Source organism: Pleurodeles waltl, chromosome 3_1 (assembly GCF_031143425.1).
Source record: "Pleurodeles waltl isolate 20211129_DDA chromosome 3_1, aPleWal1.hap1.20221129, whole genome shotgun sequence".
Classification (NCBI taxonomy): Eukaryota; Metazoa; Chordata; class Amphibia; order Caudata; family Salamandridae; genus Pleurodeles; species Pleurodeles waltl.
This window is the reverse complement of record NC_090440.1, coordinates 612,257,268-612,281,260: the sequence shown is the minus strand read 5'-3', so window position 1 is coordinate 612,281,260 and position 23,993 is coordinate 612,257,268. Positions and strand designations below refer to the sequence as shown.

Genomic DNA, 23,993 nt, shown 5'->3' with positions numbered 1-23,993 from the left:
GCCAAGCCTCTAAGGACTGGACCATAGTTAATAAACAATTGGCTTGATCTACGGGTTTTGTCTCGTGTCCTATCGAGGTAGGACTTCAAAATTCTCCTCAAACCCAGGAAATGAAGAGTTCTTTCAGCTGGGGTAGAGGGATTCTGAAAAAATGTAGGTAAAGATATGGTCTGAAGTCCGAAATAACCTTAGGGAGGAATTTTGGGTGAGTTTGCCTAACCACTTTATTAGAGTGGAAGACTTTGAATAGTTTGTGAGAAAAAGCGTTTGGATCTTGCTAACCATGGAAGCTGGTGTTAATGCTATAAGGAAAGCTGACTTCCAAGAAATTTGTTGCAAGGAAGGCTTTGTAAATAGGCTCAAAGGGATCCTGCATAAGACAAGACAGAACAATGTTAAGCTCCCAGGGAGGTGAAGGACGGCTAATGGGAGGTAAAACCTTCAACCCTTTTTAGAAAATCCTTGATGACAGGGATTTTGAAAAAAGAGGTTTGTGAAGGACTTTTTCTATAGGCAGTCAGGGCTGCCAGGTGAACCTTTACAGGAGAGAACAGCAAGCCAGATTTTGCCAGATGGAGTAATTATGGAAGAATGATATCAGCCTGGCAAGATGCAGGGGCCCACATTTTTAGAGGAACATCAAATGCAAAAGCTCTCCCATTTGAAGGCATATGCAGAATGTGTTGAAGGCCGCTTAGCCTCTCTAAGGGCGTCAAAGTCCTGTGGCAGATTTAAGTGTTCGTACTACACTAGCCCAGGAGCAATGCTGCCAAATTCAGAGGAGAGATTGGGGTGTACCATCTGGCCGTCAAACTTCGTTAGTAGATATGGCCTGCATGGCACCTCGAGATGTGGATGGACGGACCGGTGAGAAAGGTCTGTGAACCACCACTGATATGGCCACTCCTGAACTGTTAGGATCATCTAGTCTCTCGACTGGGACAATCTAATGAGCACTGTTGGGATCAGGGGAATCACCAAAAAAGCATAGTAAAATCTGCTGGACCAGTTGATCCATAGGGCATTCCCCAGAGTCCCTGGCTGGAAGGACCTTGAGGCAAAATTTCAGCATTTTCTGCTTGAGCATTTTGGACACCTAGAAGGTGAGCTGCTGCGATTGTGAGGTCCCTGGCAAGAAGTCATTTACAAGTTCCACTGCCTGCTTCTGTAAGAGGATGATTACCTTCAAATCATAAGAGCAGGAATTGGAAACTGGCTTGTTTCGGAGGTATGAACAGTGGAGGACTGGTGATCCTGAGACAATACCCACTGCTAACAATATTCATTACCCAGGTGTCTTGTGTTATGGCTTGCTACTGCCAGATAAAATTGGAGGCTTCCCCCTACCGGAGGGGCTAAAAGAAGAGGGGGAAGTAATGATAGGGAAGTCATAATTCAGGGTTTTGACCCGGATGGTTGCTTGCCTCCTTGAGCAGGCTACTAGGTAGGCCTCCCTTCTGGCTGCTAGGTGGTGTTGGTAGCACTGGAAATATTTTCTCTGTTCCCTGGGTTTCTCTAAACCGACTGCCCTTAGAGTGTCCATTTCTGCCTTCATTCGTGTCATTTCATCATCGGTATGACTTCCAAAGAGGGTAGTAACAGAGAATTAAAGATTTAATATCCTCTGCTGTGATTCGGGCTTGAGGAATATAAGGCGGAGCCAAGAGTCTTAGAAGAGCAACGCGGTGGCAGTACTCATTAATCCTTTTCATTTCATGGTGGTCGCTGCTGTACTGCACACTTTACGACCCATGGAATCTAACTTCTTACAAAGGCCTTGATGGTGATCCATGTTACAGAGTTTAAAAAATGATTGATGTAGATGGCATTGGAGTCGACATAGAGCACAACCTCTTGAAATGTTGTGACATCACCCACGAGTGATATGCATGAAGGTGGAGAGTATGAAAGCGTTGGGGAGTGGACGACGTGTCCGTATGATGCCTTGACCAAGATCTTCATGAGGAAAGATGATAATAGCGGGATAAGCCTGGAAAAGGTAGAAGAGTGCCTTGGGCTGTGAAGATGGTGTCTAGAATGAAGGGGCGATCTGTACTGAGATGTGGGTGCTGGAGTTACCGTGCCAGTGGAGTTGGAAGCAGTGGTGGAGGAGGTGGCGGAGGAGGCGGTGGATGAAGCATAAGAGGATTAGGAGAAGACAGTGCTGGTGGTGGAGAACCTGGTTGAATCCCTGAAGAGGAGTATGTTCTAGAGTACTCAGAATCTGGGGAGAAGTAGCGACATATTCTCTTCCTTCTTGCCTCCTGTAGCACAGATGATGTTGAAAGGGCTATTGATGTCGACTGCCCTCGATGCCAACCTGCTTTTTGACCGTGATTGCAGACAGCATCTCGACGTTGGAGTGTGCCTTGACAGTGATCTAGGGCAGTGTGCTGACGGCAATTTGGATCTCAACAGAGACCATGTTGATAGGCTTGCCATCGTACGAGGTCTCCTAGTCGACTGTGGCATCACTGATGTCAATGCTTCTTGTCTTGACACTGATCTGCGTTGCTTCTTCTAAGTGGACCCATGATGGTACAGCAGGTAGGCGCTGTACCACTCCCAGACGTCGATAGGGAATGATGGTGATTTTCTGCAGTTTTCTTTCAGGCACGCCCTCCAGAGACAGCTAACAGAGCCCTGGTAGAGGTCTGACGCTCTCCTCTCCCACCTTCAGACTGTCTCTGTTGCCTTCTTCGCTCCTCGGTACCATGGAGACTAATCTTCTTCCTGTCCTTCAAGGTGCATCTGGAAAAGTTCCTGCAGTTGTGAAAAGTCTCAGGAACATGAGTTTCAGGGAAGTAGAGAATACACACCTCATGAGGGTCTATCTTGGCCATTTTTCTCCAACAGGCTGGGCATTTATCAAAAAGAGAAGGTACTTTTCTGTCAAAATACCTCTATTTTCTGTAAGGAGAAAACACAAAAAGCAACATCATATGGAATGGTTGTTCACTAAATTCAATTGAGCATTTTGAGGTAAAAAGCCAAATATTGGCTGTGCTCAATGCTCCAGGGTCCTGTCAGCAGAAGCCGGGACACAACTGAAGCAACTGTCACCTGCTCAGCATGATGGGATACTGGTGGTCTCTGGGTTCTTAAAGGTGCAGCCTCTATTTTAACTCATATGACTGCCTGGCTTACTTCATCTCTCTATACTACCAAACAAGGGTTTGTGAAATACTTTTATGCTGTTTCACAAAAACAACATGAAATTATATACATATATAATCTCTTGGCCCCTTTTTTAAGTACACAATGAAAAACTGGGACATTGTAGCCTGTTCATAAAGGCTGCATAATATTTTTCTCTCTAAAGTGACTGCAGCCTTCCAGAAGAAAGGCAAACACCTGCACTTAAGAAGCTATATTGTGAAAAATTGGTCTGGGGTATCCGCATGTGGGTACAGTTATTCAGTGCATATGACTATATATGGAAATTCCCTACAAGAGAAGATAGGGTTTGCAGAATAAAATGTAAAGTAGAATTTTTAAAGTGGAATTATGCTCTAACATATTTTGTTGGAGTAGAGTAAAATCTAATGCAAAACATTTTTAGTGAGAAGTAAAACCTTGAACTAAAGCTTCTCAAATTTGCAGAGGTGTGAGCTTTGTACAAGTACTCATACACAAAAGTGTCCTCCGCAAGGTATGCTTATGTGGCTGCTAAACAAATGTTTTTATTTCTGTTTTGGTATGTATAAGTACATGTAGCCTGCACTCTGAAGCAAAGCAACATTACTAAGATTTGCATGGTGATTAGAGAAATTGAACGGTCAGAAAATTAGAGGAGGGCAGAGCTCCAAGGGGAAAATTAGCCAGACCAGGGGGATCCAAACTTCGTAAAAATGGAAAGACTTCTTTCATTTAACCACATAAAAACAGCAATAGGACTCTTCAGGGGTATGTACAATTACGCTATATCAAAAGGTTTTGGGCAAATGTATCTGCCCTGTGCTGAGCTTCTAGCTACTGGACTGGGGTCCGATCAGGTCGATAATTAACACATATACTAAAGTTCGCAGGGAGCTTGGACAAAAATCACTTGTACATGAACATAGTCAACATATTATGTTCCACTAATACAGATTCTTAAACGTTCCAAAATGATAAAGTTGTCCTCTAACCAAATATAGAGGTAAAAGATTCCTATAAGGTTTTAGAGTTTCCTGATTTCCACATATTTAATTCCTACAGGTTAGCTCTATCACTTGAGTCTACTAGTTGAGCTGAACATGAGTAATGGGCAATGCATCAGGAGACAGATGTGGAAATATACACATAACTGGATGGTATACGTTCTGATTTGAAAACAGTGCATGAAAATTGAATGTATGGGGTTGATCTGGCAGAAGTGGGTAAAGAAAGGCTTAAGTGGTAGAGCAAACCAGTGGGCATTGAATATGTGAAAATCAGGAAACTGTGAAACCTTATAGTAGGAGGCTGGCTGTCTATGTAGTGTGCAAAACCATGCACACAGTGCAGAGAGTCCAGGCAACCAGACGCTAATTTACAGTGGTACAAACTAAACTACCTAATGCTATAATTTTTATGGTAGCTTGGAGAAGTGCAAAGCATTTGTTGTACTCACAGTATTAATAAATGAAGAGACACACTCAAAGGAATAACTCAAAACCAATTTACAAAATGACTTCAGATTTTTATAAAACGTTTAAGACCAAGATCATCAAAATCAGGTAAGTAATTTTAAGTTATGATTTTTCACAGGTTACCAAAAAGTTTTTCTTTATGTGAAATTATGCACCATACGAATCAATGGGAGAAAACTTTAAAAATATATATCAAATCAGACAATGCATTTACCAATCTCTCCTTTTGCATATAAATAGAGATCGTCAAGAAGTCCAGAGGACCAGCTGGAGGAGTTCGGGCAGTTCCCGGTTTTAGCATGAACAGCTGCTGAAAAGTCTTGGAGCTGGTGCAGGACCACTGCGGGGGACTACTTGGAAAAGGAGTGCACAGGGGGAACATCAAGGTGAGTCCGGTGGGTCCCATTGGACTGTAGAGGTCTCAATGGCCCCTTAGAGCACAGCTGGTTATTTGGTGCAGGGACCAGGGGGGCCGAGTGCAGAGCAGACAGATGAGCCAGGAGATGTGCGCAAAGGTGCCTTTAGAAGCAGGAGGTAGGTAACTTTGAGGGCCGCTTGGACGTCAGCAGGGCCACGCTGGTGGGTGGTTCTGGTGGTTTCTGAAGTCCCTCAAATGGTGCTTCCTCCTGGTCCTTTTAGAGTCTGGAGTGGACTTTCCTTCCTGGTGTCCAACATTGAGTGACCGGTATCTGGAACTATTGCACGGTTCAGCCACTGGAAGTCGCAGTGCCCCAAACTTGGCACGCATGCAGCTTTTGTCCTCAAGGGGCATCTGGTAAAATTTGGACTGCGGTGTAGGGTCCTTGGTCAACAGCCGGTCAGTGAACTGAACTTCACTGGTCTTTTGGAGTTTGTTGCAGGAGAGTGATGTCTTCACTCTGGAGGTAGATTGTTGGCAATTTTTTTTTTTTTTTTTAAAGAGTAGAGTTCCTCTGGGGGTTCTTTAGAGTCAGACCAATGTCTGAGCAACCCCTCATCGGCAATTGTCAATTCCTGGGTACAGCAGGCAGGGTTAGCGCCTTTTTCTTTGGGCAACAGTAATGCAGTTCTCAAGCCTTGGTTCTTCTTTATTGCTGGTCTTCAGGTGTCCTTGGAATCTAATCTGCAGGTCTAGGGGTGCCCACTATATACTGCATTTAGTGGGCATTTAGGGGAGTACCTAGTAGTGACCAATGGGTTGTCTACTTTAGGGTGGCAACACTCACTATGTGATAACTTCACTGTGGGCAGGGGTCACTTCCCTATCCCCGATAGGCTATTTTTCTACCATGCAAGATGGAGGAAAATGAAATGGAGGTCATCTCGCAAGCAACACCTTAAGGGTGGTGCAAGTTGGGGTGGCCACTCCTCCAGTTCTGTGTGCATGTTCCTACCATTGCTCCAGCCAAAAGTGGAGGTATGGAACAGGGGCAGCCACATGCTGCTAGCAGCAGGGCTAGGGGTCGAGTTTCAAGGGCTGTAAGCCCTTTGAAGCTCATAGGCAGGGCTGTGCACATCCCTGGCGGAGGAGGTGTAACGTCTCTGCCCAGGAGGGGCTTTGTTCTCTGGACCAAGAGAGCACAGGCTCTCACCCCAGGGTTCCAGAATCTTGTCTAGTGGTGGCAGAATGGTTGGGACCGGCCAGCAACTATGCCAGGGTGGTTAATTTTCACAGGGGGTCAACTCTACGGGTACCTGTGGGTACATTTTGTAATAAATCCAATAATGGTACCAGTTTGGATTTAGCATTTTGAGTTGTTTGATAACAAACAAACCAGGGTGCAGAGTGGCCTTCATCTAGCTGTGAATGTCGTACTGAGCAGTGTTCAAGCACATGCATGTGAAATAGCTGCTCTGGTCACTTACTATGCCCCAGGTTTGGCATTGACATAGTGGGGGCATATCGCTCATGTATTTATGCCCACAGATGCAGTATTGTGCACCCTGATGTAAGGTTGAAAGGCCTGTCACAGGGGTATCTTACCTATATTTCATGCAGTGTGTAGTGGACAGAGCACACAGGTTGTGTGCCACCCCAGGTCTGAAAATTAGAATTGCACCAGTACACTTAGCCTGCAATGGCAGTGCTGGGTGCACTTGGATGCATGATCCCTGAGAGTGGTACAAGCTGTGTTGCTGCCCTCAGGTGCCAACCTTTAGTACTTCATGCCTGGGTATCTTAGTACAATTTACTAGGGACTTATAGTGGCACCTAAAGGAGTTTCCAATTGTGCCAATGCATCACAACAGTTTTGGGAAAGAGATCTGGCCCAGGGAACCTGGTAATCAGGGGCTCTGGGCACTAACAACTTTGAAACGGCATAAAATGCCAGACAAAAAGTGGGGGCTAACCATGTCAAAAGAGGCACTTTCCTACACTTATAGAAGTCCTTTAACTCTATATTTGGTTAGAGGACAATGTGCTATAATACTCCACATTAAGTTTGGAAGTGAGCCCTGAAGAAGCAGCATGTTACGTCATGACCCACTGTTAGCTGACAATTTATAAATGCTGTTTAATACACCTTGGATGGAACAGAATAAATGATGACCGAAATATATTGCGTTGAAAGTATTTTTCAGAATAAATATTTTTGTTACAACCATTAGATCAATCTTTTGTAGTGACTTGAAAGAATAAAAGTGTTGTAAAAAATATTTTGCTAAATTTAATAATTTGTTGTAAATAAATTATAATGGAACATGATAAATGTGGAATATGCGAGTGTACTAGTAATTTTTGTCAAAGACTCCCACAAACTTATTATGCTATGTTTAACCTATTTCATACCCTCAGCATTGATTTCCCCTCATTAGAAGCACACCCCAGCACTCTCTCAAAGCTTTTCATACATGTTCATGATTCTTTTTTTCTATTTGCAGAGTTGGACTGTCTACTGAATTATAGGGTTGCAGAGTCAAAATCAAATGCTTCTCCCCATGTGTATTCAAAATAATAAGTACAATAATTTCCTTACTTGAAGCCTTTTCTGACGTGGATGTGTCATCGTCTTCTTCTTCCAAGTTCCAGGTGACCCTTTTTACATGCGTTTTGGATTTCTGAGTAGAACTTTGAAAAGATGACTCCATCTCAGACTGATCACCAGTGAAATCATCCTCCTGATAGCCAGCAACATCCTCCTCCTGATAATCGGCAACATCATCTGTGCCGATGCCAGGAATCTTGACAACTTGGTTGACAGAAGAACTGTCCCCTTGGTGGTCAGAAAAATCGACCATGCCATGGCCAGCCAATTTTTCCAAAAGGTGCCTAGCAAAATCTTCCATGGGGCGTCCAGCAAAACTATCTACACTTCCAGAAACATTGTTCATGTGTTGACCAATAACTTCCCCAGTTTGTTGACTGGCTAGTTCATCTATCTTGTCAGCAGAATGTTCATTCATCTGATTAACAGAAATCTGGTCCACTTGGTGAAGAGCAACATCTTCTGTCACATGACAGGAGAACCTTTCCACTTCTTCACTAACAAAACCCTCAGCCCCAGAACCAGCACAACTGTCCTTTTGTTCAGGAACATCCTCCACCACCTTCCCCAAAAAAACTGTTGATTGATGGCCAGCTCCATCAAGACTTTGTCTGCTAGCAAAATCATAAACTGGCTCACTAGAAAAATGAACCATCTGGTCACCCTCAACTGCATCTACATTTCCACCCTCATTCACCTCTTTGTCTGCATCTTCAATTATCCTTTCTTTGACATGATCACCCACTTCACTGTCCACATTACCACACTCCGTCTTGTGTGCATCATTGTCCAGCTCAAGAAGGTCATCCACAAACTTGTTAGACACGTCCCCCAAGTTCTGTGAGGCTTCACCCATTTTATCATCCATGCCTTTGCTCATTTCATTCATGCCTTCCCCAAGCACACTGGGTGCCTCATCATCCAACGTGTCAGGTACCACACCGACTACAATGCTGGACGTGTGATCAGTAACTGTGTCCTGTGTATCACCATCCAGTACATTGTTTGAGGCAACTGCCACTGTACTATGCATCCTATCATCTAATGTAATGTGCTCACAATTGTTTGATGTGTCGGGCACCTCATCGGCAGACATTTCTTGTGCCCCAGAGTTTGACATAATGGGCACATCATCTGTCACTACATTAACTGCACCTTTGCCCACCAGGGAGCAAACACTGTGAATCATGCTTAGATTATCATCTAGCATTTTGTCCACATCATCATCCACCTTTTCAACTGTCAAAGGACTTCCCATGTCATCTTCAATTGTATCCTCCATAACTCTGTGCTCTGGTGGGGTCTGCATCAGCTCATGGCTAGACTCAACAGCCTCCATTTCTGAACATTCTACTGGAAGTGAACAATGATCAGCGTTGTCTCCTTTATCAGTTATCATATCATGGGTACTCTGGCTGTTTATATTAACTGTGACAGACCCAGTGCTGCATGTTGTCTCTAACTTTGGAGAGCTGTGCAAATAGTCTGAAGACCCGCTATGAGAATTTTCATTCTCCCCTGAGACAGACACAGCTTCGCTGGAAAGCTCCTTGATAGGTGGTTTGACCCCATCTTTCAACTCTTTTTCTTCACCAGAAGAAGTCTCTACATCACTATCTGTTTCAAAGCTAGCATCAGATGAATCTTTGCTCCTTTCCACTGCTAAGGGATCTTTATTCTCTGGATGTACAACTAAAGAATGCACAGTCCTTTTGGGAATATGTTCAACATAGGAGACTGTCAACTTGGGAACACTGTCACCATAAGTGCCAGTTAGCTTAACCACACGATGAGGGGATAGAGATGCTTCTGCAGATTCAACTTCCCTTTCCTTATGTGGCTGCCATTCTTCCCTTGACCTTGCATGCCTGAAATCCTTGAAGACCTCTGGGGATGTTGATCTCGACCTGACTTTCTTTTTCTCCTTAGACCTTCGTCGCTCTCTTGTCCTTGACCTGCTGTCTTCTTTGTCATAGTGACTGTAAATCTTCTCAGCTTTACGCTTTCGTCTTTTATCTCTGTCAACACTGCTTGACCGAGATCTTTCCCGTGACCTAGATCTCCTTTTCTTCTTTTTTTTAGCCTCATAAAACTCAGATGATGAGCTCCCATAGCTAGCTGACCTTGACCTGGTTTTCCTTCTGTCCTTGGACGAGGAACTCTTTTTCTTGTTTTTCTTCAGCTCCTTCATTTTCTTTTTCTTAGACCGCTCATGGCTGCTTGAGCTTGAGTGGTCACTGAACACCTTTCTGCTCTTGTTCTTATGTCTGGTCTTTTTCACACGCTCGTCTTCTGTTGTCCAAGAAGCAGATCTTGAATTTCGTTCTTTTGAAAACGATCTGGATCTAGACTTTGATTTCTTTCTTTTTCGCTCTTTTGAAATTAGCTTCTTATCCTTTTTGTGCCTCTTCCTACTGCGGGAACTAGAGTCTGATCGTGAACGTGATGGGGATCTTAAATCTTTGTGTGCCCTTTTAGCCTTCTGCTGTTTGTTCTTACTCTGTTGAGTAAAAGGTTCTGATTTTGCACTCATCACAGTTCGTTCATCTGCATCACCCCATGTGCTATGGCCTTCTGTACTCTTTGTTCTTTCTGGAGTCATCTTTAAAGTCACAGAAGCATGAAAGTTTTTAAAGGGCCCCGTTCCACCTACTTTGTCTTGCTCTACATCCCTTTTTATTATGTCTCTATCAATTTCAGTTGCTGAACTGCCATCTTTGATCGTATCATCAAAAAGAACATCACGAACTGACTTGTTTGCAGATGGCACATCAGAAAAATCAGAACCCAAACCAGATGACCCAACCTTTGAAGAGGCATTTAGTAACCGAAAGCTTCTAAATGCTCCAGGTTTCGTTTCATCAGATGGGAATGTTCTTGTAACTTCAGGAATTGTTCTGCTAATTCCTGGAAATTTACGAGTTAGTTCAGGGACCTTACTGGAAACCTCAGGAAAGGTTCTAGTAACTTCAGGTAACTTCCTTGTTACTTCAGGTAATTTCCTTGTTACGTCTGTAAACTTCAAGGAGACTTCTGGAAATGTCCTGGTGACTTCTGGAAACGTTCTGGTGACTTCTGGGAATTTCCTTGTGACCTCAGGGAACTTTCGAGTGACATCTGGGAATTTCCTGGTAACGTCTGGGAACTTCATAGTCACTTTTGGAAAAGTCATTGTGACTTCTGGAAGTTTTCTGGTGACTTCTGGGAACGTCCTGGTAACTTCTGGGAACACCCTAGTAACTTCTGGGATGACCCTGGTAACTTCTGGGATGACCCTGGTAACTTCTGGGATGACCCTGGTAACTTCCGGAGATGTCCTGGCAACTTCCGGAGCAATCCGAGAGACTTCTGGAACAACTCGTGTGACTTCTGGAAGAGATCTGTTGATGTCTGGAGAGGTTTTGATACATTCTGGCGTAGACACAGAAGGCTCTTCCCTTTCTGGGCTACTGCATTCAGAACTCGAATTAGAACCTGTTGGGTCAAATGGGTCATAGATTTCATTTTTTTGCGTTTTTTCTTTTTTGTTAATGGGGCAAACCGGTACAGGGTCAGGTTTAGATTGTGCTTTACTGTCCATAGGTCGGAAGGGACTTGATGTGCTTGGGCTGAATAGTCTATTAGATAGCCCAGCACCAGCGTTTATTGTAATTTTTAGGCCAGTGGTACTCATACCAGATGGATCTGGAACTTTTTCACCCGATACATGAGGTACAGAGCTACTGCAAGTACTTGGAGTGGTCAAAGCACCTACATGCATTAGTAGCTCCTGAGAGTCTTTAGTGCTCTGTTTAATAGTTTCCACATCACTAAACCTAGATGGTCGGCGGCTGTCCCCCTTCCCAGTGACTCTACTCGTACAGGTATCTGAGATGCTATTGCCACCTTTTCCAACTATGGTTTCTGGATTGTCAATGGTCACTTCCCGCCTTATCTTTGGTATCCTGGGCAATTCAGACAGATCTATTCTCTTGGCACCGGGTTCAGGGGGATGAGCTGCTGATGCCACCCTAGAGGTGGAGCCCTGGTTGCCATTTCCTTCCAAAGTGTTTGAGGCAACAGCCTTTTTATTGTTCCCATTAAATCGAGGGGACTCAGTTGTTTTTAAGCCAAGTCTACTTCCGCTTGCAATGTTCTGAACCTGAACGGCTCTGGGTGTGAAGGAACTATTAACCCGAAAAGCACCCTCTGTTTTTTTAGATGTGGGGTTTAGCATCCAGTCAAGGCTTCTAGGGGAGGAACCATACGAAGGAGAAATAGGGAAGAGGCTTGTTGAGCTTGGTCGCATGGTGGTAGGTGGTTCAGATGATGGCAGCGTTGTCTCTGTGCTTGTAGCCTGTGCTGATGTCCCGGAGGCTGGGGTAGAGGTGGTCTCTTGACGATTGTCACCTGATGTACCTCCCTCATGAGAATCTCCAGATCCACTTTTATGTGATGAGGTGTTGGCTGCAAAGAGAAACAATGACAGCATTAAGTACTTCCCAATTGAGTTTATGGGTGAATATGCACAAGATGATGTAGTAAAAACACAAAAATAAAGTAGGTTTGCTTATCTATTGTGACCCAAGCTCAGAAGCAACAGCGCACCATACATTACTTTGGGGACTTGGGGACTATCTACAAGATCCTGTATGAGGAGTGGGTGTTACACCAATAAAACATACACATTACACACACAGGTACAGGGGGAGTAAGTGATTTGCCCAAAACAACACCTGGTTGAATCAAGAGTCAGAGCTCAGACTCAAATGTCAGCAGCTGTAGCTGCTAGGCTACATCTCCTCTCCATGCACAACATTACATAGAATAAGTGGAATGGTTGTAATCACCATTTTAAGTGAGGAACTACAGCAAAACCTTAACAAGTCTATTAAAACTATATCCATAATTCAAATGGCAAAACAAGAACAGCTAAGCATTAAACACAGTTTGCACTATTGTTTTTAACAACTGTCCCAACAAAGTAAGAAAGAAGGAAAAGTTACTTACTTGTAACCCCAGTTCATCTCATGCATATCTTCCTTACATTCATGACACTGGTGATCCCAGCCTATGTGGACCTTTGCCATCTGACAATGTGTCAGATTCATTTGCTAAACTCCCCCACTCTTCAATTCAGTCTACTCGAAAATTATATATATATATACATTTTTAAACTAACCTGAATTAACTTCAATTATTAATTATCTTAAGCAAAGAAATAGGTTGTGTTAGCCTTCAAGAAAATTGGGTAACCTAAGCAGACAAGTGAAAGGTATGCTTACACTATCACTCAAATGTACAGGAAGTGAAAATACACTTGTTGGGTCAATTACTTTCAGGATAGTCAGACAGTTAGGTCTGAGAAAGTATTTTAATGACTATATGTATGTGTATTCTTCGAGTTTAATGGGAAATGGATGGTTGTCTTTGAAATGGAAGACAAAAAATCATAATTAAAGAAAAATAAAGTGAAAAACCAAGCTCCTGGTCTTGCAACATCCAATACAGACCCTGACGTTTATCTGTGGCTTCTACTTTTGTCTGTCACATGAGCTGACATGAAATTTGAGAGGCCCCATTCCGAAATAGCTATTGTATGCCTTCAACCTCCTTGGTGGAGATTGACTGGGAAACTCTAAACAGATCTAGCTGATCCGATTTATATAATGGGTAAATAAAATAACTTTCTTTTGTTGTTCATGCAGAGGACCTTGATGTCTGTATGTGATCCAGACATACATGACTCCAAGGTACATAGGGTTTTACATTTTTTTGTACTTATCTGTATTTGACACTGAAGTGGAGCCAAGAGTTGACACAGAACCCCAACTGAATCATACATGCCCTGATAGAGTTACCAAATCTACCACTGTACTTATTTCCTGGTTCTGAAGAATAAGGCCTTAGATAAACACTTTGATAGGCGACTTTCACAGAAAACACTAACACTTTCCAATCAAAGCTGTTGTACATACCACCCTTTGAGTAGATAAGGTAGTACAAAACTTTACTGGTGAATCTACATCTGCTTTTCCAGTCAGGGAGAGCCACAAGAGAAGAACAAATACATTTCCCCACACCAAAAACATTACTTATTCTGATAGTAGGTTCAGAGATTGTTTGGAGACCTTGCACTTTTCAATCCTAAATATAAATGCATGTGCAGATGCTGGGATCAGTAAATTCTTAATAACTGGCTCCAAAAGACATGGGTGCATTTAGGGCAATATTACATTTGAAGGTACACCTGGTAGGATGTTGAGCTGAAAGTTATACTCCTACCCTGACTGAAGATTACAATATCAACCAGAGCGATAGTGGAGGGGACTGAACCTGGGAATGAGACTGAGAAAATACTTCATCTAAATTCTGAGAAGGTACTGTGGTGATTCTGGAGGAATTTCAGATTGCTTGTGGTATACACAGTCAGAGCTTCTCTTGGCTGTCTCAGAGTAAGGATGCTGCACTGAGCTGCTATACAAGAGTATAACCTTTACATTTTGGCTCTGGATAATGTCATTGAGGCTTAATGGTAACTGGCTATTACAGTTTGAAAGGATAGGCAATGGCAAGGATTATCATCAGTACCAAGGGTGTCTGGCTTCATAGGTCTTCTTGAGGGCCTTAACAAAGTGAACTTCATGGCTGACCTTTATGTCGGGGCTCCATAGAATATATGCCTCACTATTGAGATGTCAACAGTGAAAGATGCCTCAACTATGAACACGTTACCCACAAGCAACTCAGCAAGTATGAATGGCAACAATTACAGTATAGTTTCTTGGTAATAAACCTGGACTTGTCAAGTTCAAAGAAGAGAGGTGGAGAATAGGTCTCTAGGCTGGAACCCTGCTGACAGAGACGTGGGATGTTTTCTGAAGATTCCCAACTTGGACTGGAAGGGAAGTAAAGTCTTCTTCCCTTAGCCTCCCATATAGACAACTACATCGTTCTACTGGAATGTGAGGCTTAAGGTAACACCGAAGGCAGCATTTTTTATAATTTTTTTCCCCCATTAAATAAGGACATATGTCAAAAAGAGAAACTTCTGGATGACAGATGAGGAAAATAAAAAGATAAAAGCTTGCAATTAATTCTACAATTACAAAAGCAGTTTTGAAAGACAGATGTGAAAAGGCATTACGTGAAGCCCAAAACACCTTTGAAACCCGATTTGTAGACAAACAAAAAGAAAAAACAGTAATAACAGTTTTGCGCTTGAATTCATTAACTGTTCATTAATCTGTCTTCAGCTTGGGCATAGCTTTAGCCGCCAGCCATACAGGGAGTCTGTATAACTCCTGTTGTCATCTATTGCAAGTCCAAAGTGAAGAGTTTACTTCCCAAATGGACAATTGCGAGGATGAGATGTAGGGTTGTAACTTTTTGTTACAGTAAACAACAGAGACAGAACAGCAATGTATAAGCAGCACTCATGCTTAACATCAGGTATGATGTGTTATGTTAATGAACACAGGCCCGCTGGGCTATATATCAGATTTTAATTCAGTTATGAAAACAATACCCAAACAGAAAAATAATCTCAGGGACCTCATTAGTCAAGTCTAACGCCTAACTTGAGGGAAATAGAAAGGAGAACAGCTTTTCAGTGCAAATGAATATACAATCACAAGAGTAAACATCTGAAATGACTAGTTATCGGACACAGTATTGCGCTATTCTGCACTCATCAAAACAGGAATTAAGGCCAAGCAGATGAACAAACACATCCAGATAAACTGTAGCAGAAATAAGCAAATGATGGGTCTGTGCCATAAGTCATACTGCTTACTCTCTCTTCACTTCAAGAAATCCCTCCCTGCACTTAGTTTTGCCGGACACCACAATAAGGACCCACACTCACACGCATTTAGATCTTACTGGAATGCAACTCCTACCTCCTTATCGGTGTGGTTCGGTTTGAGGAAGGGACAAAAACTAAATCTCACTCTATCCAGATGTGTTGCACAGCAATGGAGAAAGTGTCCAACTGTTGTAGCTCAGCAAGTGCCACCACAGCTAGTATATTGCTGGGACACATCAGGTTTCCCTTCAGCAACTCTGCGTTGAAAATAAAAATCCAGATTTCCTTTTTTACATCAACCATAATGAAAGATGTGTCACCACTAGATGTGCAGCTAGGAGGCCGTTGCCATATTTGTCTATCCTGTTTTTTTTTTTTTAGGGTACTAATGTGATGACACATTCATTCAGCCACTCACAGCTCTGGCATTCAGACTTCAGTTCTTGAACCACCAATACCCCTTTTCTCGTCCGATGAGTCACCCTATCTGTTTCTTGCTTTGTAAAACACCCGTTTGTGTCCTCCACAGCACACTCCATTGAGGATTGGAATCAAACACAATAATTATTGTACTCAAACTCCATCTTACAGGAGGGCTTTGCTGTGGTGAATATAACCATGTTTTCTATAAACAAGAACTCAGGTGGAGCTAGGCATTCATCAGATCAGTGCTAATATCTGACCTCTCCTGCACAGCTATTTCAAAATGGTGCACAGATACTCAGGAGACAGGTGAACTTATGCTGCAGAGTGGTGAAAGTGTCTACCCACCACTTTCACCCTCAAGGTCTCTAACAAACTTGGAACCCATTTTTTATGAAAAGTCTCTGAGGATCTGAGCTTTAAACAACTCATGTTTTCCCAAAATAAAGGTTGGGCCAAGCTAAAGCTGGGTCAGACCCACTCAACAACGAATCCTGCAGCCAACAAGGTACCCAGTTTCACTGGGGACCAGTTGGGTGAGCTTAACATGCTTGAAATGGCACACAGAGGCATTGCCAGTTGGAGTTTGGGAAGCTTGTTGACAAATGATGAAAGTGGACAGTGATCTGAGCTTTAAGGCTCTATATTTCCTTCAGCTCCACCCTTTTCCATTAGGTCTTGGTCTTAAAGAGTTTGTCCCCCACCCCTTCAAAAGACGTGTAATTCAATGAAGTATAGAACATTCATACTAAAGCATGATCCCCTTTGACATGCATAGCTCCTTCATTGGTGAGCTAGTTCTTCCTATGTTTATATATATTCAGTAAAGCTTATCCAAAAGTAAGAATGCATAAATGCTGAAGATTGGTAATTGTGGAGCTGCACTCTATACACTAGCAAAGACAGCAGATAAACATAATGCAGGCATAACCCTATTGGGGGTCAAGCAAATAAAAGCAAATGCTGCAATATTACCTATACAACTGGGGGATACATTTCTTCTTTATTATTATGGGACTTTGTTGTATATCAGGGACTACGGGGATCCTTCTATAATTTTAGTAGTTTATAGTGCTCTGCCACTTGACTGAAGATTTAGAAAGCTGGATGCAAAGTTTTTGCATTTTGAGGGCTCCCTTGTTTCAAATAAGACTAGTAGTTACAATGTGATGTCCCCATTAAGTAAACACATTGTCTACAGATTGTTGATACAGTTCACATTCATGAGTGACACAATCTGATTTCTTAGTATTGCTGCAAAGGTATTCCTTTATCCTGGCAGAGGATAGGCAATGAGATGGGCCTTGTTCTGTAGGGACCAATGTCACATCTCCTGTGCAATCCTGGACAAAAGATGCACTTTTCATTTTTCTGTATTTTTTTTTTTAGTTAGCCATTGTTAGGAAGATTCTCAGAGAGAGGAGGATATTTTCAACTTCAGTAAACGAATGCGTAGTTGAGACTTTTTGGTGGTTCATTAGCCTCCAACTGAGGGTTCCCCACAAGTGCTCCTGAGCCTGTCGGAGAGATATCTGTTTGAACAGTCACAGTTGGAACTGAGTCAGCAAACTGTGTGCTCATACACTTTTTTTGTTCAACCATTAGAGAGTTTTCACCAATTTGTAGGACACAATCACTAGACAGTCTCTAGCAAGCCACTAATGTTCACATGTATAGACGTGCATGTGACAGCAAATCAATAAAACCATTGCTAGCATTTCCCACCATCAGAGAATGAGATACTAGTTAAAGGGGAGTGTAATTTTCAAACGTAACAATCCTCTCTTTATTGGAGTTTTCACTGCTTTCACAGTGGCAAACAATGTCCTCACTTTTAATGAGTAGGGGAATGGTGATGACTTCCGAAGGTTTACTGAAAAGCCTACCATATATAACAGTTTTATGACCCTTTTTCAAAGTTCGGGCGCTGCTGGAAAAAAAAAAAAAAAAAAAAGAAAATCCCCCAAAATTATAAGACCATTGATCAGGTATGAACACACATTTACGGCTGAGCGACACAGGTGCGCTGCCACCAGTGCCAAGTATTTTGTGAATACTCGTGATGCAGACTTCAATCCAAATAAAGTACTTTGAACTGATTTTTGGCACAGACACAAAGAGAGGTGCTGGTGATGTCTGCTGTACCACAGTACAAATACATGCATTTCTGAGGTTGATAGTAGTCCTGTAATAATTCCACTCCAGCAGCAAAATTATATATACTGTAATCATAAACTGTGTTTTTCAATTATTAAATTTTTCTAGTAGAACAGTAGTAATTATGCTTTTGGCCTTACTGGTGGTTTCTGACCATGTGAGGTCTTCAGAAATTCTATGCAATACTACTGCCTAATGTCTGCAGCAACAGACTGTTCTGGGATGATGATCTACTGCTGTGGGATTAACCTCATACGTTCCGAACAAAGATGGTATAACTAGCAGAACAAATATACTGTCACTGGCATGGATTGAGGGTTGAGCATCCGAAGATTGGCTTTTTTTTAATCCCTTTTGTAGCCCCAAAAGGACAGCCACTGATTCTGTGCCAAACGATGCCACAATGTATCTGGTTTGTACCATTATTGTAAGTTTGTCCAATTTACCATATGGCACCTATTGTTCTGGTAGTCTCAAGGCCTCATTAGAATATGGCCAGATGGCCAAACTCAAGGATGTAAAATGTCCCACGTGCACACAGAGAAAACTCCAAGTGCATCCGGGCAAATTTTTTGCTTACAAAGAAAAAAAAAAGAGTTTGTTTTTAAAAGCAAAACATTTTGCAGAGTGGGTGATTTAAACACGATGGTCACTGGTGCTGCAGTGCTATAAGGAAGGTAGCTACAGCAGCGTCTCCTTTCAAAGCGCACACACCCATGAGGCAGGCAGTGGACACCAAATAGGGTAGACAGCTTTCTGCCAGAATGTTGATGAGCTCCTCGGTATATTTTAAATTCAACTGAGGATCGTGCCTACACCTAGGCCAAAGTTATGTTCTCTATCTATGAGATGATTTATAATGCCACTGTGTGGTGAAATTTGAAGCCTTGCTTGGGGAATAATAATCGCTCCTGCAGCAAGTAATCTACTATATTTGTCCGTGGAAATTAAAGAAAAATGTTAGCGCATGTTAGATAACAGTTTTCAGTCCTGAACAATGATGGCAGCTTTTTTCAGTGAGACATCTACGAACTGTTATTGATGCCCGTGGCTGATGAATAATGCAACAGAACTGACAATTTGTATTGTGTGATGGTGGCAGCAGCAAGTCGCAAACTCTCGACTTTTACACCAATGAATAAAGTTTTGAGATATTTTGCTTTTCTTAGCAGGTTGTGGCCTTTAGTAGAAGTAAGGCTAACAGAGGGCCTAATGTGAAATTGTGCAAAATAATGCATAAGGTGCCACATAAGAACCTGGACAGACAGGATGCAGTTGAGAAGATTAGCATTCCCTGTTATGTGTTTTGTGGTTAGAGATGCCTTGAAAACCTCACCAATCCAACGGATAACACTGGACAGTGCATGGCGATATTTAACTTTCCTTTGAAGGGGACCTAAGGTTTGTAAACGGACGAGTCTTCTATCTTGTTCTTTCTTTTGGTCCCACAGGCTAGTGCTGTTCTTAACATATCATTCATTCTGTGTCGAAATGTCATCTAGAGGAAAAGAGTGTGTGTGATACAACTCCAAAATATGATCGGTTAAATTAGTTTAGACCTCTTCTAGACCGACTCTTCTTCATGGCTCTTGTGCTGCAACCCCCCCATTGTTATGCCCTCCTCACTGTTATTACTGTCTTTTTAATCTGTGTGTTGGCTCGAATGGATTAGTGCCTGTGCATTAACAGACTGGTTCTTTTCATGATCTGATCAGGTGTGCGCATTTTGGAATAATACAAGACTTCGCCACTAAAGATTATACCTGGAATCTGAAAAATATGGGCATTCAAGTTCAAACATTGTTTTCAATTCAATGCAAGCTTAATCACCTTTCTTTTTTCCAGCGCTGACTTAATCAAGGGCTTATGAGCTCTTCTGCACCTTTGGTGCAGTTCAGCAATGAAGCATTCTCTTCTCTAACACGCTTCAATATGCATTATTTAGTTTTTTGCAACCACCTTAAATTGCAACATTTTGAAATGTTCTGCTTTGTAATTTGTTTGCACCAAGGTACTGCAGAATTAGGGTTTTTTTCCTGGAAAAAAGAATACATTTCAGAACCAACCTAACTTGCAACTCCAGATCATGTTCCTCATCAAAATGGGAGAACGGTTGCCCTTGCACAGAGTATGTTGCAATGCTCATCATTGATAATTAGGCCTAAATCAAGAGAGGCAGCATTTCAAGTTTGTACTTCCTGGAATTCATTTCTCTACCTCAGTTCAGAAATCATATTTTTATCTGCATGTTTTCAAAGTGTTCAGCGTAAATAAGGTAGGAGGATGTAAACTTCACACACTTCCCTACAACCCACCACCCAGAGCCAGTGACTCTTGGGACAGAACCTACAAAGTGGACTGTCCACAATGTAATATTAAAATAAAGTGGAAACACACACAGAACAACTTCTCTCTTCGGAGTCAATATGTATAATCAAATTTATGAGGGAAAGAATACACACAGAATTACTAAAGAATTTCTCTTGATTTTCAGTGCACATTGGATCTTCAATGGCAGGCTCCTTCCACTACAGATGCATTGTTTCAGTACTTCTGCCAGAATCATTTTTGGTCACTATGAACACAAGCCCCCCCCCCCCTTTTTTTTTTACCTAATCAAGACAATGCTTCCCAATCCACTGGCTGAAAACAGTATCAAAATATAGTGTTCACATTGGGGGGCACTTTTGGTTTAGGCTTGAAGTGAACATATAGACAAAATAAGTTACTTACCTTCAGTAACTGTCTTTATGTTGGATATTATAAATACAGACTCCTCACCTTCAGAACTCTGCAGGTGCTAGACTGGATCCGGAGGATTTAACAGCAATACTCTTGCATATCAGGAGGTAGCGTTGTGTGCCTCTGCTCAGATCTTGCTATGCCCCGGAAGTGATGAATGGAGATGCACAAAAGCGCCAACCCTGTGCGCTGATGTTGGTTTCTTGAATCTGACAGCACACTCTGATAAGGAGCTCAACAATAATCAGATACCAGTATGGAAATTCCTAGATTAAGATCTTTTAAGATTGGAGAGGAGAAGAATCTACAGTTGGATTATCTACCAGAAGGAAAGTATTACTGGAACCATGTTTGTAGCATGTAGTGTTGTAGATTCACATGCACTGCATAGTCCTGCCATCTAGTGCTGTGCTTGGACACTTTCAAGCTGTTTTTCTTCAAAGAAGTCTTTTGAATCACAAGGTATGTAGTGACTCCTTCCTTGGATAGCAAAAAAGATCTTTGATCACAGCCACACGCTTCTGGGGAGGAGGGGAGGTACAGGTGAATCTACAGCATTACACGCCACAAACATATGCTTAAAAGGTAAATAACATTTTCTGTGCATAGCATATGTTGCTGTAGATACACATGTCCTGCAAACACTGTAAAGATACTCCCCCACCCAACACACACAACCAGTAGCTAGTGTGTGGATGATGCAGATGTTTGAAATAACGTCCATGGACTGACTGGACAACCAGTGCCTGTTGTCTACTGAGGGCATCCACGTGTGTGGGGTTGACCACATAGCTGCTTTACATATGTCAGCTAGGGGAATGTGTCATTTTTTCATCTCACATGCACCCTGGTGTAACAGGGAGTGCTCACTTAGCATTGTTGTACATATTTAACTATGCATTGAGCAATACCTGCAATACCTGCTTTGAAGATAGGCTGGCTCTTTGTGAGGCTTCCAGAAGGACACAGAGTTGGTCATTTAATGTCACCCGTGTGCAATGCTACTCGACTTCTGAGTCTGGGCGGGAAAAGAAAACTGATATTTCTAATATCTAGTTAACATAAAAAGGGGAAACCACCTTAGGCAGGTATTTAGGGTTGGTTATGAGCACTATGCAGTTGTAATGCACTTGAATGAAAGGTTCTCGTAATGTCAATGCCTGCAGTTCGAAAATATGTCGGAGAGAGGTAATTGCTGCTAGAAAAACTACTTTACAGGAAAGGCAGTGGAGAGGACAAGAGTTTAGGGGCTGAAAGGGGGGGCATGAGTGTGGTGAGGACTACACTGAGAACACCTTTCATTGATTATGTACAAATCAATAAAGGGCTTCTAACAGAAACAGGTGGTGTACTTTGTGAAAAGAGATGACATTAAGAGGTATCCTTTTAGTGTGACATGCACCGAAGTACAAATCAATTACAGCACTTGTCTAACCTCATCATAGATGTTGTCAGGACCAGCATTGCTTTAATATTAACTCCCAAGGAAACCCAATACTAATTATTCAACATCTAAACAACATGTCATACATTACATTCTCCTTTCTTCCTGGATGTCCAGATGTGATGCAAAAGTGCATCAGAGTCAAAACTGGAAAGGGAAATATATTGGAATGTGCTCAATGTATAAAGCTAGCAAAAATAAAGAAAAAAGTAGGAATTACATTAATGTTATCTTAAGAATTTTAGGGGCAGTTGAGTGAGAAACTTTGTATTTCGTCACTCATTTTCTGTTCATTTAAACCTCATGATGCCAAACAATACTGATTAATATATTATTGACAGAGAGAGAAATTAGACTGAATTGGAGAAAAGAAAGTTCTTTTTTCGAGGGACTCCTTGATTTAATTAAACTAAATGGTTCTAGACCCAGTCAGTGTAATGTGCTGAGAGGGCCCCCTGGAGCTCCAGGTCCCCCTCCCTATCCTTCAGCACGGGGGCTATTGTTATGCTACTTTACAGGCCTTAACTACTAGTATCCAGAAGAGGGAGGAGTGCTCTCTATTCTGCAAGTAAGCTGCTAAAGCTGGTTAGTGAAGGAGTATGGAAATGTAAGGCAGGTTTGCCTTCTGGAGATGAAGTGAATGGCTTATGGTATCCTGGACACCGTGTTTTAAAGGGACCAGGTGCCTAGGAATGTAGTGGCCAAATTTCTTCCACTTGGTTGCATAACACGCTTGGATATCTACCCTACGAGCCTTGTGCAAGATGTCCATTCTTGTGGGAGATATAGGTAACCCAATTTTAGGATCCCCATGTGCCAGATTGATTGAGGTCTGGGTGCCTGATCTTGCCTTGGGTCCTGGTAGGATGGTCCGGCCTATTGTGGAGCTTGCTGTGGGGTCTGATGGACATTTCTAGGAGTGCTAAGTACCAGGGCTGTAAGGCCTAGGTGGGGGCTACGAGGATGAGAGTTTTAGAAGTTTGCTGCATCTTCCGCACAACGGAAGGAGTGGGAGAGGTGAAAATGCATAAACAAATATCATCGACCAGTTTATCCATAGTGCCATACCCAGGGGACGTGGGCTCTGGAGATGAATACTGGACATACACATTTTTTTGTGTGCGGGTTGGGGAGTGGTGGGGGTGTGTGGGGTACTTTGGGCAAAGAGGTTTATTTATGGGGTGCCCAAGTTGTGTAAGTAGTTGTGGGTGGAGTTCCCACTAGTAGGCTTATTAGTGTATCCTGCTTAGCAAATTCGTTAGATGGTTGTCCGCTCCTGGAAGGTTCTCTGCCATCAAGTGAAAACGGTGGTAGAGTGCCCCACTGCCAAATGTTTAAGCTAACAGGGTGAAGGATAGTGAGTGAGTGCTGCCTTGCTTTGTTAGATAAATGGTGATCATGTTGTCCGTCTGAACTAGTGCGACGTGGCTGCCAATAAGGGGAAAGAAGACTTTGGGGGCCAGGTTCATTGCTAGTTGATGTGATGCCGAAGTTGGTGTGGAGCCTACACTCCGTGCACTGTAGCGAGTTTGAGATGTGCTCCCCAGCTGACTTGAGAGGTATCTGTGATAATGTTGACCTGCGAGATAGCATCTAGAGAAGGCCTGCCCTGCAAAAGATGGGGTATGGATGGGGATTAGTTGAGGGAATGTGGAGGAAGTCAATGTTTGGTGGTGAAAGCCCCATTTGACTGTAACTCTGATGTTATTGCCTCCGTAGGCACCCCTGGTGAAGCCCCTTGGAGTGTACTGTTGGTTGGCCATTTCCTGCTGTCTCTGGTAGAAAGAGGAAGGCTTGGGAGATAGTTTTGGAGCCTGCCATGTACTGATGCCTCCGAAAGAAGTCTCTAGGGTAAAGGTTTG

General features: G+C 42.6%; 1 protein-coding gene across 3 annotated transcripts in view; it reads right to left on the bottom strand.

Moving 5' to 3' along the window:
* Window positions 1-23,993, bottom strand: part of PHRF1 (PHD and ring finger domains 1) — a 606,102-nt gene that overhangs the window by 88,495 nt on the left and 493,614 nt on the right. For all 3 annotated transcript variants that reach the window (XM_069223077.1, XM_069223079.1, XM_069223078.1), the window contains exon 14: window positions 7,571-12,025. In XM_069223077.1, coding sequence (XP_069079178.1) covers window positions 7,571-12,025 — 4,455 coding nt within the window. The remainder of the gene's footprint in view (window positions 1-7,570; window positions 12,026-23,993) is intronic.